The 19172-nt window shown below is 31.6% G+C and overlaps 1 protein-coding gene across 1 annotated transcript; it reads right to left on the reverse strand.

Moving 5' to 3' along the window:
* Window positions 1–859: 859 nt before the first annotated feature.
* Window positions 860–18581, reverse strand: LOC125069679 (monocyte to macrophage differentiation factor). The gene is made up of 4 exons (XM_047679205.1): window positions 18226–18581; window positions 17559–17749; window positions 12406–12658; window positions 860–1727 (listed from the first exon to the last, which is right to left on the reverse strand). Exons 1-4 carry the CDS (start codon window positions 18388–18390, stop codon window positions 1539–1541), a joined length of 798 nt encoding a protein of 265 aa, XP_047535161.1. The 5' UTR covers window positions 18391–18581; the 3' UTR covers window positions 860–1538.
* Between the last annotated feature and the right edge of the window lie 591 nt (window positions 18582–19172).

Below are 19172 nucleotides of genomic sequence, written 5' to 3' on the forward strand. Positions count from 1 at the left end.
CTATTCTTTAAGATATATTAATTTTGGAGCTATCTTTCTTGGACTACCATTAAATTAGATGTATAGTTCGAATATAAGATAAAATGCGACTGCTTTAAATGCAATAAATCGTACCGTGATAATATAAAGACGCGTACGTTACATTAATGAGAAACATGTAAACATGTCGTAATCTTGGCATGTAAACCTATATTTATAGTATAATAGTTCTCTGGAAGTATGAAATACCTGGGTATCTTGGCAATTAATATTCACGCGACCTACATAGCATTTCATTCGTGTCACAGTCCGCCCCAGTTTACAAAACAGTCTCCGATTGTCCACCGCGTACAATCATACGATAAAAATTAACAAAGCACACTGATGCGATGACGTGACTCCGTTCTACTCGACCGTTTTATTGACTCCATGTTAAGCATGATGATATGCATCGGAAAAGATGCATTAAAATCTATATGTAGGTTAAAATATATTCGTACTCATTTTAATATACAAATATGCTTATACGTAACTAATCGAAACGTTCAGAAAACTTTACAACAAAAAACTAGTCGGATAATTCAATGTTTGACCTGAAAATGGTAGGGATCTACTTGATAAAACTGACTACGCATAGCGATCTATAGAGTTTAACATATAGTACATGTAAGATATTCACATCAATAATTGAGCAATATCTACTTAAATGATCAGAGTATTCCAATACGTATTATAGGGTAGGAATAGTTTTACATGCTCAAGTACTTAATAAATACAAGTCACCACATATCGACAAAACTTTACAATTAGCTAGCTACACTAAAACATGTATAAGGAACTAGTTCTAAGGAAAAATTCACATGAGGTGTATAAAAGATCATTGCTGAAAAACTGGATTTAATATAAGTATAGATAGATATAAACGTTTCTAAAAACCCTAATACACTTTTAAATTGTCTAAAAAGGGTTGGATTGGTCTCGAGATTCTGGGATACGACTACGTACACTACAACAATAAGATTCAACAATATTTTACAAAATATACACACGCATGTGGTATAATGACGAACGCGTTTTATTACACAAAAAAATAGGGTAAATATTTACGTCACAGTGCCCTGTTGCATAACCGCAGCCATTTAATTTAATTAGTGCGATATTAATCATTACGTAAATCGTAAGTTAAACGATGTAACTCATATAATAATATCATTTGTAATAGGACTTAATTCGTAGGTATTTTTGTCTTTCAGAAGTACCTTCATGATTCGGTCATCATAATGTTCATCTCACACAAATAATATACGATATCATTATAGAGAACGCGTTCGTAGCTATTTTTTTTCGTCTAAATTGGAATAAGAATCAAAAATTCCATAATATCAATCCCTATAACTTCCTAATTTTCATCTTGACACAAACAGCTTTTAACCAATTGACATCTGACATTTCGCCTGCCGCTGTCAAGTGAACTATTCGTGGCCTTGTTAACGAATTAGGATACAAAAATATCTTAGAGAGCTCGCTAATCGAGTTTGAATAGGTTAAACGGGCAGTCTTCATTGCGATTTTAGTTCAGGGAAGAGATGTCGGAGGATAGCTAGGTAGTGAACACTGGCGGCTAGTGCTACGAAAATATGCCAAATGGCATGGGCGAATGGGATGCGACCGTCTGACTTGAAGAAGAATACGCCAATCAGATACAGCATTCCACCCATCTTCAGATCGTGCATTGCTGGGAACTGGTGCTGAAATAAAAACATTACATATTATTAAATATTATTTAACTCAGTCATTTAATTTTAGAGCACTGTATAAATCATAATTGAGCTACAACGCTGACATAAAACTTGTGAGCAGAAGAGGCAAGGTCAAGTGCTACAGCACTTAGGTAGTTGAACCGAGATGAACAAATGTTTCCGCATCCATTTTACATCAAACAAAAAACAAAAGGCTTTACATTCAAACATTTATAACAATAGCTTAAAAAAACTTAATAATATTACCGTGGTAATTTATATTTACATTAGTATTATTTTTTTTATTATTATTAAAATGATATTAAAAAAAATACTTAAAGCAAAAATTGTAGGTAGGTATACATTTATATTAAATAACTTTGTACAAGGTTACAAAATAATTATTGGACATGATTATATATTAATTATTATTAAATTTTTCGTATTACAGTAGAACAAATAACTATTGTCCTATCAACTGAAGATTTTTATAAGAAATACGACCTTATCTTTTGCAGTTAAAATAGTAAAGTTCTTTGCGAGATCAGAGACGAGTTTTCAGGGTCTTCATTTGTGTTATGCCTAATTGTTATTCATTACTGACTCACAAATGATTTTTCCAGATTTTCACACAGATTTTAGAAACATTCCAATTAAATTATGGTTAAATAATCTATGACAATTCTCAATTGGTTTGTCACATTGAAAAATATCTCTAAAGAACAATTATATGAAAATTTGAAAATATTAAAAGAAGAGTAAAATGGAAACGATACAATTTTTTCAAATGAACAAAAGTATAATGCAAATTTAAAAAAAAAACTCGAAAAATATACATTTTATAAGTACAAAACTACAAACGTACGTACATTCCTTCGTTTGGAGATAATCCTAGGTTTAATCCTAGAAACAGGGCATGCTTAGCATAAAAATACATTGACATCGGCACAGAACCAGTATATAAAATTTCAACTCTGCGGGATAAGACGGGGACTAATCATAGCAAGTTTAAAATATATTTTTTAAATGACTGACTTTCATTAGTAATGTATATTTTCTATTACTAAAATAATTCTTTTTGCAAGTTTGTACGAGCCAGTTGAAAGTCGAAAAAAAATAATGATGCGATTAATATAATACTATTGTGATACCTATTGATCGATTTAAAAAAAACGTAGTTTTTCGTTTGTCGCGCAAGTTATTGTTAAATATTCCACCAGAAAAGCTACAAAGTTCGATTTTTTATCATAAGCAGAAGCCTAAATACTAATTCCTGTATATCAAACATTGGAAAACGACAATTTCACCCTTTTGTTTAATACATTTTTAGAAACGCTTTAATAACTATCTTTTAATTATAAGCAGAAGCAGAATATAACGGTTTTCATATTTCTAACTTTCAAAAATAACGAATTTCCAAAAAAACCTTCATCCGAATATCCGAAACCGGATCCGGTTAAGGCAGAGCTATAAGTCATCAGTAATTATAAATTGTATTAAGTAGACGTACGTCATCTATATTAATAAATGAATAGACATATTTGTAACCTAACTAACAAAACGTACTAAACTAATAAAACCTTCATAAATCTTATCCCAGAAGATGGAGCGCGTTTTGGAGGTGTTCGTTTATAACGCTTTGCTTGTAAAATGTGGCAATATGTAGTTCAGGATTATAATATATGCGTTGCAAGACAGTGTTGCTCAACAGTCAACAGTATCCGAGCTATTGTAATATTACCGCCAAGGATATCGGTTACTCTAGTTTCCAACAGGTACGAATTACAAACAAAAAGATTCTCGCTAAGAAATTTGAAACTTCGTCATAATATTAAAAAAAACCTATTCTTGGATATAAGTATTATGTTCTGATTGTCTTGAAAAACAAAACATAAATGGCATCAAAGCATGCATCACGTGGTGTTTTGATGATTTTTTTTCTACTCAGAGCAATTATGTAATTATTCATTTAAAAAAAAACACACAAGTATGATATTTTACGAATTCATTTACTGTTTGGATGGTGCCAAAAATAATAAATGTACAATTACTCCACTCTGACCTCCTTCCGAACGGTTCAGAATAGTTACCCCTCCCGTTTAACCAGACCACTTAGTTTATGAACGCCGTCTATATAACCTAAATATTTGAAGTAATTTTTTATCTATAAGCAAATTACGTTTTAACTTTAAATTGACATTATGTTAATTTGCGTATCGCAGTTCGTCGATTTTCAGGTAAAAAATTATAGTGAGTTGAGTTTTAAAATATTTTATTTTATTTTCATTAATGTTGTGAAGGTCATGTAAGTTGTGACTATAAAAAAAAGTTAAGTAAGAACTAAAATTGCCAAGATTTTTATTTTTTGTAAGGTAAAAGATAGACAGTCTTTAAAAATAGGAGACAAGCGAGGTGATGTTTTAAAAGTAACAACGACATCCATACGTCGTGCTTCTAAGTATTTCATTACAAAGAACTTAGATCCAGGAATTTTGATATGATAAGAAGACTTAACACGGTTCGAATAGATGCCTACTTGCCTGCCAAAGAACCTTAAGCGCTCTCTGCGTTGGGTTGTTTCTGTGGGATTTTTGGCACAGTGCCAGACTACTAAAACTTAACGATACTCTCTCCATCCTCGTCGTCATGAGATCATCATCGACTAGCTTAGTTCAATTTTGTTCGTTGATAACAGTTATGATACGTGATAAGAATACTTTTCTACGAATCCAGCTATTGTCTTGAAGCAGATGCTGGAGAATCAAAGTATGGGAACGACCCGGAAGAAGATATATAACCCGAGTCCAATTATGGCTTTGTTTTGCACGTCTATATATGTCGATTATGTATAGTCGTGGGCTGCATTCAAAATCTTTAAAGGCATATTTTATAAATAATTTCTAAAGTTTTGTCTAATAAGAATTTGTTACAATAAAACATAAGTAGCAAATGTATAGTTGATTAGAGGCCATGTTGCATAATTAGCTGTACATCAGCAATATCCTTGCCGTACGTATCTAAATATGCGTCATCTGTAAATTGGTATAAGGAGCCCTCTGTAAAGAGGGTTACACATTTATTTAACACAAATTAGATCTTCAGTATAGAGTGAATTTGATACATGAATGGTACCGCTTGTTAAATGTACGTAAGCATCGTATAGCGATTTCTGTTTTGGGCGCTCCATAAAGCTGTGTTATATCCATTAAATTTAGGCTTCATATTATGGTTTATGTGAAAATTTGGGAAACACTCTAATAATAGTCCTTTATATCGATTTATTTCAACAGTTTAGAAATAGAATCAAACCAATTAACACAAGAAGCACCTGTTGTGGATTATTCAGTTGATGGCTGACTTAATTGACAAAAGCCTAGAATAGTTGAGACGTAGTATCGACCTCATTGGAAGCCATACCATCTTATCTATATTTAATTATAATTAGTTAGAGGTATTTAGTTGTTTATGTCAGTAAACGTACCTTTTTCGTACCTATATTTAGCCGACCTGGGTACCCTTGTACCTGGGCCGGGACGTTCTTCCGTGGAATTATATATGCATAGATAAAATGGGTAACTGTTGGTTATCTATGTGCAAACATATGACAAATCAATATGTTATCTATATCAGTTTTTGCTTCTTATTTAATACTAGCGAACCGCCCCGGCTCCGCACGGAAGCAATGCTGATACTAAAAATACTACAGAATGTTTTAAATAATAATAAAGAAAAAATAGGATAGAAATGGTTATCCCTAACAGATAGTAATACCATCGCGGAATTTTATATAGACATTTTTAAGGTGTACAATAGTATACTAAATTATTTTGATCTTTCTCGTAGGGGTCATCGTTTGCAATGTAAGCGCAAGAAAATGTGTATATTTACGACAAAACATTAGAAACTTCGAAAATTATCAGTGTTTCTCTACTATATTATATAAATATAAATAATATAATATATATATAAATATATATTGGACAACATCACATACATTACTCTGATCCCAATGTAAGTAGCTAAAGCACTTGTGTTATGGAAATCAGAAGTAACGACGGTACCACAAACACCCAGACCCAAGACAACATAGAAAACTAATGAATTTTTTCTACATCGACTCGGCCGGGAATCGAACCCGGGACCTCGGAGTGGCGTACCCATGAAAACCGGTGTACACACTACTCGACCACGGAGGTCGTCAATTATAATATTATGCATGTATTATACATATAAACTATATATATTCCATACATAAAAACCTTCCTCTTGAATCACTCCATCTATTAAAAAAACCCGCATCGAAATAAGTTGTGTAGTTTTAAATATTTAAGCATACACAGATACAGACAGACAAACAGCGAGAAGCGACTTTGTTTTATACTATGTAGTGATATTTAATAATTTTTTAAATAACAATAATAGCACATTTGTCCAAAGCCTATATTTGTATCATAGTTGGTTCAGTACAATTTAAGCTGTGTTAAAATAGTATAGAAAAACAAAATTATAAATTGTGTCAATTATTTATTCCGTGTCAATATTATTGGTAATTACAATGTGTATTGCTAATGCGTTCTCGAAAGTCTGGATCAATAGGTCCTCTTGTGACCTTTTTGTTCCAATACTTTATAAAACAGTGTTGAAATTGAATGGTACTTGGATAGGTTCAATTAACCTCGATAAGATATTTCATTAATAAGCCTGCACATTCCACTGGCAAGCTTAGTGCTTAGCAGTGAAGTTAAAATTGAATGTTTTATACATTTGAAGCCCAATAGCGTTTGCGAAGAAATCTAAAAGAATTTAATTTCTCTCCTCGTACAGAAGTATTTTATATTTACGAAATTTACAGACATAATATATTTGCTATTTACGAAAAGATCACAACGAAGAGTGATCCCCTCTTGAATTCCGATGGCAAAAATACGTATAATTAGCTTACTTGATGCCTAAAATTAGTTGTACAGTTTAAGTTTTTTTTTAATTGCATAATCGCTCTGCGTGATACAAGGGCCAGTTGGTACAGCTTCTAGGTGAAGGACAGTAACATAAAATAATTAAGTATTACGTAAACACATCGCAACACGACGCGAACGGGCTACAAGCTACCTTAAATGATCTGATGTATCATCTGATCTGATGATAAAATCTATAAAAGTAGAATGTAAAAAAGGCACGGGCAACTGCGAGTCCGTGGATTTTGTAAAATTAAATAAAAAAATAAATACACTTAAGCGATTAGATTAAAAATTAGAGTAATAGCCAGCTAAGGTTCCTCTCTTGGGCACAGGCTTAAATATATAGATAAAAAAAGTTTATTGTAAAAAAAATCTAATATAAGAATATTATATCTATCTCTTCACGTTTAAAACGCTGAACTGATTTAGATGAAATTTGCAATGGAGATAATTTGAGTCCCGAGGCTGCTTTTTTTAATTAACCCCTCAAGGGACTAAAGGTAAAGTTTTTAATTTCACGCGGTAAAATCCGCAGGTTCATCTAGTACCTACAATAATTATTAATAGACAGATAAATGTCGCGCACTTCAGAGTTTATATTTACCGCAGTATTTATAAAGATTAATGAATGGTCAGGTCAACTCGATCCAACGTTCGCAATGGCTAGCGACCTATTATTGCTAGAGCCGGGCTGTTCGAGATCCATTTTATTTTGACGATAAATTAAATAAAAACGAAAGCAGTTCAATTCTTAATACTATCGGCTACACTTTTCATCGTATTCAAACGAGACGAATGATATACTTTTATACCTCGTAAAGTTAATGCTCGCTATAAAAGGTTTTTCAATTGAAAATTGAGTTCATTTATTTGGAACTTGAGAATTACGATAGGCACATTTTATATGACTATACAACCTGATATTTTTTTTGAACGTTAATTTATTTCTTGTTTATAATTCCAGGAATTATTATTATAACGCTACAAGCGATTATAAAAAAATATATGTCGTATGTTTGTATTGCTTCTTGCTCAGTTTTATTTACAAACTCAACACATGCATAGCTTGTTATGTTACGGAACATTGTGGTTACGTCGATGTTTTGTTACGTCTTGTCCTTGTGCAAGCGAATAAGACATAATTTATTAAAGTGTATTATTATGTCTTCAAGTACAGACTGATTTGAAATTATTTACATTCCTCAAATCAACAGGATATCGTAATGATAGGGACACTTCGATTTGGGGGCTATCTTGTAGCATCTTACAACTGAATATAAAATTAATTTACACCACGGAAAATCATCCGTTTGTGAGATATCGGCAGGTAAAACTCTCAAAAACGGAATAATCGATGTAGTTATCAGATGGGTACTTATTATTTCTAACCATATTTCAGGGTGGTTATAAATATGACATTAAAAAAATAATACTTATATTGTAAAAATAAAAAACAAAAGAGAAAGAAATATATAAAATACAAAAATAGAAATTAAAAACATGTCCCGTCCTCCAGTTCAGAGTAAGGCTGAGTGCAGGGATACCAGAGTCGAGACATAACAAAAAAATTACATCCAAAATCGAATTATCGGAAAAAAAGACAATAAGAATGACTCGTATGTACCTATACGTTATACATACATAAGTAAAATAATCAATACATATAAGATATAAGGTCTCGACGAGTCAGTCTAAATGTCCATTCGCGCTTTTATTAAGAACTACTGTATCCATTCATTTATTCAGTAATCGTTATCAGGAAATATTTAATTAAAGGCACAGAAGAATTACTGTATGCTTTCGCATTATATAATTTAAAGGATGTACAGTTTTACGTATAGTGTAAAATTCTAATGCAACAAATAGAGTCTCAGGCTTGTAAGGTATTTTAAGAAGCAGTCGTTACGTTAACTTAATTTTTTAAATAGTTCATAAAATTATTAAATAATACAAATAAAAATTGTATTATTTTATACGAAAAAATATAAATTTAAAATGATTTCGTTTACGTTGCTTGCATAATAAGCTTAATCTAGAAAATAAAATTTAATTTACTAAATTTAATTATTTTTTTTAAGTAAAACTGATTCGTAGGAACCAGTTTAAATACGATACCTTCGGGTTAGAGGGAAGTTAATAAATTGCATAAGCAGAAACGATAACTCATAACCTTGTTTTATAAAATAATAACATTGTAGTCCTAATAAAGTGAATCGCTTGATAAGTGGACGAAGTATGATTCTAACTGAGTCCGGTTCGAGTTCCGCTTTATCACGTCTTTAGATCATGGCAATTATTCAATTTTAGTATAATTAATATAACATTACGAGAGCCAGATACCAATCACTTTATCTTGAAACTAAAAGTGTGAAGTGTGCACCGAAATATTGTATGCATATTTTAACATAAGGGACGGTACAAAAGCACATGATTTTTATGCAATAGACAAATAGGCCACCTGATGGTAAGTGGTCACCGCCGCCAATGGATACGGCCCTTATGAATGTTACACTGGCTAACTTATCCTTCAAACCGGACCACAAAAATACTAAGAATTGCAATTTGGCGGTAGAATATCCGATGAGTGGTGGTACCACCAAGTGTTTGCTTTAATATTAGTGTAGATTAACTTCAATATCTGTGTTTAGAATATAATGAAGACTTTGCATAATAATGGAATAATCGCTAGCAAACCTATTTAAATAAAAACTAAGGGTGTAGTACCTACTCAGACTTGTGTTATGAAGAATATATTTAATCATTTTCTATCTCTTCAAGTAATTAATAAATTAAGTTACTTTCCGAACGTATATATTAAATCAGGAAAGAAATGCCACTATTTTGGTGGATCTATACGCATTGTGAAAACCACACACAGATATATTCACCATGAACAAATTACGATATAACATAAAATAATTTCAAAAAACATTTTTACATAGCTTACAATGACGTCTAAAGTTCAACGCTGATTTTCAGTGACCGCTAAGAGGGTACCTTATGGTACCCTCTTAGCGGTTTTCTTACGAAAAACAGTGATATTGCTAAAAATGAATAAAATATACCAAATTAGTATTCTATTCTATTTTTATTGAGCAAGTTTGAAGAATGAACCTGAAGCTCAAATGGTGAATAACAGAATATACAACCGAGTCTATTTCAAGCACCACCACCACAAGAGGACAAAAGCCAAATAAACAACATTTGACATAGAATCAACACGGTCGAGCTTGAATAATCTATGATATTAACTATGGATTTTCGTAACATTGCCGTCTTGAACGTCGACGAAGCTGTTATCGAAACTTTTGAAGTAAAATCAATGTGGATATTAGTAGTTAAATGGAACAGTGTAGTATTATAAATATAGATATAGAAATCAAGATGTGTTAGTAGCGCACAAAATAGCTGAGCTATTAGCAAATCGCATGAAATACGCAAATTTTAGGTTTGTTTATATTAATTCTTTTTTGGAGCCGAGATGGCCAGAACGCGTGCATCTTAACCGATGATTTCGGGTTCAAACCCAGGCAGGCACTACTAAATTCTCATGTGCCTAATTTGTTTTTATAATTCATCTAAAGCTCGGCGGTGAAGGAAAACATCGTGAGGAAATTGTGTGTTTATTCCACCAACCCGTACTGGAGAAGCGTGGTGGAATATGCTCAAAACTTTCTCCTCAAAGGGAGAGGAAGCCTTAGCCCAGCAGTGGGAAATTTACGGGCTGCTAATGTATGTATGTAATTCTTTTTTCGTTTGGAATAGGCTATAATTATGTATAAGGCACAATTTTATTCGATTCAATGTATTACTCTCGATGTTTTCCTACTGTCGAGTACGAGATGAATTATAAATACAAAGCACATGAAGATCGAAATTTTGTATCGGTTGGCTCTCTTCATAACAACTTTATAAATAATGCAAACGAAACAAATTTTCCTACTCGATTACACGTATTGTTAGATACGAAATATAAGATTTTTTGTGAGAATAAATATTTACTTAAAACATTCGTTATCTGTTTAGTTTTACGACTTTAATCATGTGTTTTGTGTTCTATCGCATCTAATAAAATAAGTTATTAATGTCACTACTGTAAAACGTAACCTTACCTCAATGTTTTCAAGGGATTTTATGTTAAAGCTATACTAATAAACACGACGTTTTTTATTGTAATGACAAATGATAAAACTATTAAATCAATTTACATAAAACTTATAGCAAAAGATACGACGTGTTTTAGGATATAATGTCAGTATATAAGTAGCTCTACCTTAAATTAACGTAAAAAGCGCGAAATTCATGGTTATGTGTACAATAAAAATACTTTTTCAGGAAATCGGTTAACAGTTAAAATATTTGCAAAAATTTATGTTTTCTGCTCGTATTCACTTCGTCTGCTAGAACTTTGTTCTACAATGTAAAGACATGTGGCAGACGAAGGCAACGTCGTTATAAATAGCTAGCTCTTGAGTCCCGACACTGCAGAATACAGAGCCGTCAAGTTGTCGCGCAGCGTGTATCGGCACACGAGGGAAATTAAACAGTTTTCTTGGCATCAAATTCTTACAAATTTTTTTTCATATACATAGTAAATACTTTACATATATATCGTATCTCGTGTAAATATTTTGAATGTTATTTAATTCATTAAATTTTTATGTTTTCGTCTGATACGTTATGCGACTTCGAAACTAACGTAACATTTTTAAATGGACATTTATTCCACTAACCACATAACCCAAAAATGTTATTTAATTGTGGTAATCGGGCATTAGTGTTTTAGTAGTTGCACCAGTGTCCAGACCGCAACACTCCGTATATGTAGATAAAAAAATTATACTTATTTAATAAATAACAGAAGTTACACTAAAATATATAAAATAAATCAAATTGTTTTACATGTAGGTACTAGAAAACCGTCTGAAGTAGGTGCCAAGACGGAAGAATGTACTGCTATGTCATACTTTATTTATTAATAAGTGATATGACTGTATTAACCTAAACACATACACACACAAACTATGTGATTAATGACCAATAAAAGGATAAAATACTTTTAATTTGAACAGATTTGTCCTACCATACATCAATAAACACTGAATGTACTAATTAGGCATTGTGCACATTTAAATATTGTTTTAAAGTTTAATATTTCAATGTGTGTAGTAAGGATCTATGACGTCGTTCTTTTATTGCAATAATAAATATATATTATTTATTTTCTTATAGTGGGAAAAGCTGATATAGTTTTTATATAAAATATAAGTAAACAAACGTTTTAAACAATGAGACAGTGCTGTTTAGATAACATCTGAAGGATTTTTTCTTTTCATTTACGTGAGAATGAAGCATAAATTTGTTTACAATAAGCGAAGATTTCGAGTTTCGAGATGTATGTTACACACAAGAAGAATCAACGAACCTACATTTTTTTTTAAATCTATAACGATGTCAGCAAAAAATCGATCAACAATGTTGGCTTTTCAATGTGAATAGTTTATTTGGCAACATGACACTGACCGTCAAGGGCGGCCGCAGCTGCTGTGGCATCGAGTACATGAAGCGTTATTATATTTGTATCCTACGTAATAATTAAAAATCTTTTGTTTAAAGTAATATATGTACCTTCGCAAAGCAGGCAGTACACGACAACTAGTATTGTAACAAACATTCAAGCATAGCATGCATTTTAAAATTTTAAGCTTGTAAACACAAAGGGGACGTACATTTGAAGTAACAATGATCACCGCTGGTCCAAGCCCCATAATCAAGTACAGCAACAACTCCAACATTTTGTACCGCTCGTGGAATATCTGCTGGTAAGTGATGCCAAGCACAGCCAACAGCCAGATTGCCCAGCGCAATTCTCGTAGCATCCAACACGACAATGTGCCCACAGTCAGCCATGGGAAGTAGGAGCTCGCGATGAATATGTAGATCATGGCGCGGTCGCATCGGTGGAGGAAGTGTTTCATTTTACTGCAAAATTCGTAAGCTTTTAGCATAATGCGTTCAGTTGTTTTTAAGAATAAAGCGATGAATTCGAATTCGAATGTGAAATGGGATTGTGATAATTTATCCGTAACTTCGTCTTTTACTTGTTGAGATAGATTTGTTATACATAACCAGCTACCGGTCCCGACGTCGCTCGGGCAAATGATGGACTTAACTGATCAAAATTATAAACTATCTCGTTTGTTAATTATTTTGATGAGCCATTTTTAAATAATACTTACCTATCTGATTCTTTACGTTAAAAGTTGAAAATATACGTCTTTTATACTTTAATTTCAAGTAATTAATAACGACATTTAATGGTGTGGTTGTACGGTTTAATACATTTACATTTTCGAGAGGATATGCAACAACGATAAAAAATGGTATTTGTTAGTATCGCAACAATTTCGATGAACTTCGTACTTCGCAGGCTTACGAGTAACAATTCAATATGTATCGAGTCTAACGACGCACTGTGCGCTTGCTTGTACATCTACCGCAACACCCACGCCTTTTTTTCTCGTTTAAAATATTTTTTATATCTTATCGATCTAAATAGCAGAGGGTAAAACGACAATTTGTACAAACACAGAATGAGTTTAATTCATTTGTCTCATAACACAAATGTGTTATGAGACAAATGAATTATCAATTTTGATAAGAATTAACACTTTATGACAGAAAGATTGAACTTAAATATTTTTTTGTTTCGTTTTTAAACATACATACTTTTTTCGTATATAGTTTCCTTATACTTTGGTTGGCACTCATTAAAAAGCTACAAGTATTGTATAGCCTGTCTATCTTGAAATTATAATAAATATTATATGTATATCAAATTAATCGGATCGGAATCGGAATCGGATTAGTAGTTTTTGCATTAACCGGGTTTGTAAAAGGTTTGTGAATACATTTTATAAATTAAGAATACAAATACTGTATTATAATCGACTTATAATATAAAAGTATGTCGCATCTAAAAATATGTTACTTCAAGTAGTTATTAAAAGGTCATATTCAACAATTATTCAAATTTGAATTTACAATGATTAAATCGTTTCAAATATCCAGCAGAAGTTGTATATTTATTAACACAATTTGAGGTAAACGTTTGATTCCACAATAAGACTTGGATATAGTCTAAATATTTTTTCCTTAACGCCTGCTTTCTACCGGATATATATCGGATATGGATATACCGGGTAAAAAAGTCAGTCACCCTAATTATTTTTACTTGTAGGACTTTATGCATCTATGGTAGGTACCATCCACTCATCAGATATTCTGCCGCCAAGCAACAATATTTGGTATTGTTGTGGTCCGTCTTGAAGGGTAAGTGAGCCATGTAACTACAGGCACAAGGGAGATAACATCTTAGTTCCCAATGTTGCTAGCGCATTGGCGAAGTAAGGATGGTTAATATTTCTAACAGCGCCAATGTCTATGGGCGGTGGTGACCACTTAACAGCAGGTGGCCCATTTGCCGGGCCACCATATGCCCTTTTTGCGCCTACCTATTACATAAAAAAATAGTATTTTTAAAGATTCAGGTTTTTAAGGATTTTTATTATAAAAATCTATATAATACTACATATTATTCAATACTATTATATCGTACATCGTATCATCGTAGAACAACCAGGCTTTTGTTCATTTACCAGCAAATTAAAAGTTCGTTTACATCAAACTCGTATATAAAACTCTTAACATGTCGACGTCTAGCCACCCAACATACAGACGATTCTATTACATTTTTAAAAAGCAAACGTATAAAATCCAAATAACGACGATTGATAATAGAAGAAAATATAAGAAATGCAAATGAAAAAAAGGATATCAACCGAAAAACCAAACATTCTATAATATCTTCTTACAAGTGATGAGATACCCGTCAGCGTTCATACTTCATGGCCACTTTTCGTCCCCAAAGTATTGGGCCTGTAAGTAATTGAATCTCCTCTCATTCAAATGTAACAAATAACTTCCGGCGACCTCAATAGCATGATTCGCGGCGAAATTGCTAATCTGAAGATAGATTCATGCCTTAGTGAATGAGGAATCAAAGACTTATACGATATTTTATAAATTAACAATTATATTTATTTAAAATAATACAAAAATTTACATTCATCGCTAAAAGTAGACGCTTAAAAGCACTTTCAGCTTCATTTTATAAGTATTATAATGAAAAGTTAAACTACCACCAAGTCAGAATAGGAACGCTACAGCAAAGAACCGGTAAACTCATTACCAGTAAGTAGTTCAACACTTTACAAATTAAAGCACAATCATTATTTATTTAATAACAATTAAATTATTAAATCTGTAACCGGATTACTTGAGCATCGATGAATACTAACTCATTATAACGCGCTGTAAAATTAAAATATAAGCTTAATTAATTGTAGTAACTATATAATATAGATTAATATTTAATTTTGTTCATAACATATAATCTAATTCTTAATCTAATAGGCAAACGTCCACCAGTAGAATGATAAAAACATTAACGATTTATCTTAAACACAAGATAAGTCGTTAAGTTTCTGTATCAAAATAATTTAAAGTACGAAGCCAAATTGTTCGATAATAAGGCAATTGATACATACTAAAATATTAATAGTGCTGCAATATGTAAAGGCAAATATTATATGACATAAATATATCATTTAGAAAGCCAGACGCAATAGGCCACGCGCTGCAAGAAGTACATATAAACCACTCCTTACGCCGTCAATGTGCCGCCAACCATGGGATCCGATATGTTTATTCACCATTCAAACCGGTACACATAAATAGAAAGTATTGGTATTTGATGGTAGAACTATTAATGTGTGGTTGGTGTGGTATGGTATGTCCACGCGCTGGCCGAACAAAGCCATACCGTTGCTTTAATAAATATTTAACATAACTTCTAAATTAAAAAAATACGTAAGAGTATATACTCTGAACCTACCGATACATTTACATATAATAGATGTACATAATTTATCATTTTTAATGAAAAATTGTTGCATATTTATATAATGAAAAGTTAAATTATAACAATATTTGAAAAAAAAAATCTGTATTAATAAGGCCGTTTACACTAAGAAAGCCCTTTTGACCTTTTGTTGCTTATCTTGAATATACTAAACACTTATATGTATAATATATTAAATTATTATGTACGTTAATTTGTATAATTTGCTATAAATTACCGTCATAATTAAATAGATTTTACTAAACGATATTGTATGAGTATTTTATCGCTTATATAAGGTCAAATGCAATACAAATTACCCGGGAAGTCAACTTTTTTCATTCCATTATTCTTCAATCGAGTTAATAGCTATGCATTAATCTCCCTAAGGCATAGCTTTCCTCGGTTATTAGTATGCATAGAATGTAGGAAGTAAAACTTTCCGTTATTAATTCTCAAATTGTCAAGGCATTCAATTACGTACAACTCACTCCATTCATTCAGTCAGTTATTTTTTAATGGAATATCGTATGGTAGCTTATAAAGCTGTAGATCCTGTACCAAAAATTCAAGTTTTTTTTTTAAATCTCAGATCCAGGTCGACGTTAGGAAGAGCATACACGACTATGCCTCTGTACTGTGGTCTGTACTTAAAGCTGTGGTCCTGCGCCAGTTATCTTTTCAATCGGGTTGGATTGCCCTCACAATATCTTGAATCCTTTTTACTCTAGTTTATCTCCGACAAAGTGGGATAGTACCTTTTTACTAGTATTTCCCTATATGTTATTTAATTTTAATTAAAAAAGGATTCAATAGATAAATACAGACGTATTTTTCTACAGAATGAGTTTAGTATTTTATAGAAATAAAAAACGATCTAATTATTAAGGTCAGTGGTTAATGGTTGTTTAAATTTTCTTAACAAAGAAATTTCAAACAACTGTATTATTGTACTGTATTCAAGAAAGGATTTTAGATATTGATTAATTTTAACATATTTTTATTAAGTGCGCATAAAGCATAATCAGAAGAAAATGTGCAGTTATAATCTTTGTAAGTCGTGTTAAGGAAGGACCGATGTAGACTAATACTATTTTTATATAATGTTTATTTTATAAGACGTAATTTATTATGTCAACATCGTCGAAATCCAGTCACATTTCAGATAAACGCTGGCCAAACTAAAACAGGTGCACCAAAACGCTACATGGAAGATACGTATATAAATCAGATGAATGGTCTAAGACGTCTGCAGAAAATGCATGTATGTACATGTCACTGTACTATGTTTATCCCTAAATATAAAAATACATCGACGTATACTGTCGGCGTCAACTTAATTTTAACGAGTAATTGCGAAGATAATAAATAACTAGCCAAATGATTAAGAAACCTAATAACTTATTGATTATCTGTCTCGAACAAACTTTTAATGGTTAGTAAATTCGAACCAATTACGATAACTATATTTATAAAATAGTTTACTGCGACTAGAAAACTATAGGTGTATTTTATACCGAAAGCATACAATATGAAAAGATACTTTGAAATTACAACTTGAGGGGGAGGAAATGCTATGTCCCATTTCCTCCCCCTAAAGTTGTAATTATAAGTTGATTATAAGAATTTCACCGAACGAAGTCGAGACGGGCAGCTTCTTAAGATCATCACAGCAGATTATTTTTTCACAAAAAAAAATGTGTAAATGTCGTTAGTCACTAGTTTTGACCCACACATACTAACAGGTAAAGTTAACTAAAAGCTTGGAGAAATAATAAGAAATTAACTTTATGTAAATATTATACATTTAACAATCAAATACATCAAAAAGGATTTAAACTTCGAATTGTGGACCTTGATCGCAAATGCGAGTGTCCATTCGTCCAATTACGTTACGGAAGAATTTCATGAAATACTTACGTTTCAGATTGACAACAGCAAACTGAATGGAAGGTGGTGGACACGGCGAAGAGCAGGCACAGTGCCAGCCCGTAGACCACCGCAGCGATGGCTTGCGGCGCATTCACGGAGCGCGTGAGGAGCTCCCGCGCGCCAAGGGATGCGGGTGCAACACATAGTGCATGTGTGCACACATTTGCGATGTTTTCCACCTGTACAAAAAACATTTCGCATTATGCTTTATAAAAATCATAAATATTTAAAAATAAGTAATAATACATTTTGTTATGCTTAATATGAATCTCTGTATTTTATATCCAAAAAAGAAAACATAATGGAAAATATTTTTTATCCCTTAATATATTTTATTTCCATAAAAAAATATTAATTGTATTCAAATTAATAATGAATAATTTTATGGATAATATGGTTATAAACCTCTGCTGTCTCTCATTCCAGGTTCGAGTTATATATATGAAATCTCAGGCTTTCTCATTTGAACAAATCGACTTTATTTTCTTTATATGTTAATCAATTTATAAAATTAAAAAATAAATCCTAAAACAATTATTTTTTTAAGTAAATGTAGTAATCTCTTGGTAATTGTTTTCAACGCGTCATAAAATCATTGACAAAGTAAAAATAAATAAAAGATATTGATCGTTTTTATAAATAAATGTTGACTTACCGCAGTTGGTACGTAGGCTTTATTGGATGTGGCCCTTTCGTTCATCCATTTCACTGATTTAAGTTTTTCCCATGGCAAATCACAATGAAAGTAAATTTTACTTTCATTAAACTTTGATTTGAATTTCATAATTATCACAGAAAATAAGCTTACAACGTCGCCCATGGTATGTATTTACTATCAATATGAGAGTTAAAATGAAATGGTCATGAGACCAATGACGATACGCTTAATCTTTTTATTATATTAGCACTCATGATCGTAATTCAATTTACATTTTCTGTGTGAAACTTTCAATACAACATCTTATTTATAACACGCCCCAAACGATCAGCCGACGTCCACTGCTCATAACAGACAACTATTGACAATTTGTTATTTGACACTTTTGACAAGTGAGGTACGAAATTTATATGTAGAATCCATCGAATAAAGCGATGCAGTATCGAGTAATCAAATATTTCACATTAGAAGAAAATGAAAAAGATCTACTACTAACTTTTTAAATTTAATTTTTTTTTATTTATATTGTTTTAATTTATAAAAAACACCAATCTGGAGAATTTGTTTTAGCTTTAAAGATTCTAAATGACATCTCAGTGATCGTATTTTAATGTTGTCAGCTTCAAATTATTACGCAAATATGTCCTCTATATTTTTGAGAACACAGTTACTTTAATTTTTTTAAGCAATAAAATAAAAGAATAATTTATTTTTAGATTTTTATTACATTGTAGAATAACTAACTTATTCTTTTATAATTTTAATTTTATCAAAACTGAAGTTATAAGTCATTTATCCCACATAATATCATGGTACCTTACAAAAAACTATTTATTTGGCATAAAATTATATTTATTATCAAAAATATCTCATTGCAAAATGTCTATTAAAAGTTCTTGTACTGTGTTTTTACATTGTATAACTAATTAATTATAGTTAATAGC

This window comes from Vanessa atalanta, chromosome 16 (assembly GCF_905147765.1).
Source record: "Vanessa atalanta chromosome 16, ilVanAtal1.2, whole genome shotgun sequence".
Taxonomy (NCBI): Eukaryota; Metazoa; Arthropoda; class Insecta; order Lepidoptera; family Nymphalidae; genus Vanessa; species Vanessa atalanta.

Bases quoted from the DNA above. Each gene is read 5' to 3' on its own strand.
- LOC125069679 (XM_047679205.1), bottom strand. From the start codon at position 18,390: ATGGGCGACGTTGTAAGCTTATTTTCTGTGATAATTATGAAATTCAAA. The intron at 17,750-18,225 runs GTAAGTCAACAT...TTTTTTGTACAG, and splicing joins AAGCCTACGTACCAACTGCG to GTGGAAAACATCGCAAATGT. The intron at 1,728-12,405 runs GTACGTCCCCTT...TTTTTATTTCAG, and splicing joins TGATCATTGTTACTTCAAAT to CACCAGTTCCCAGCAATGCA.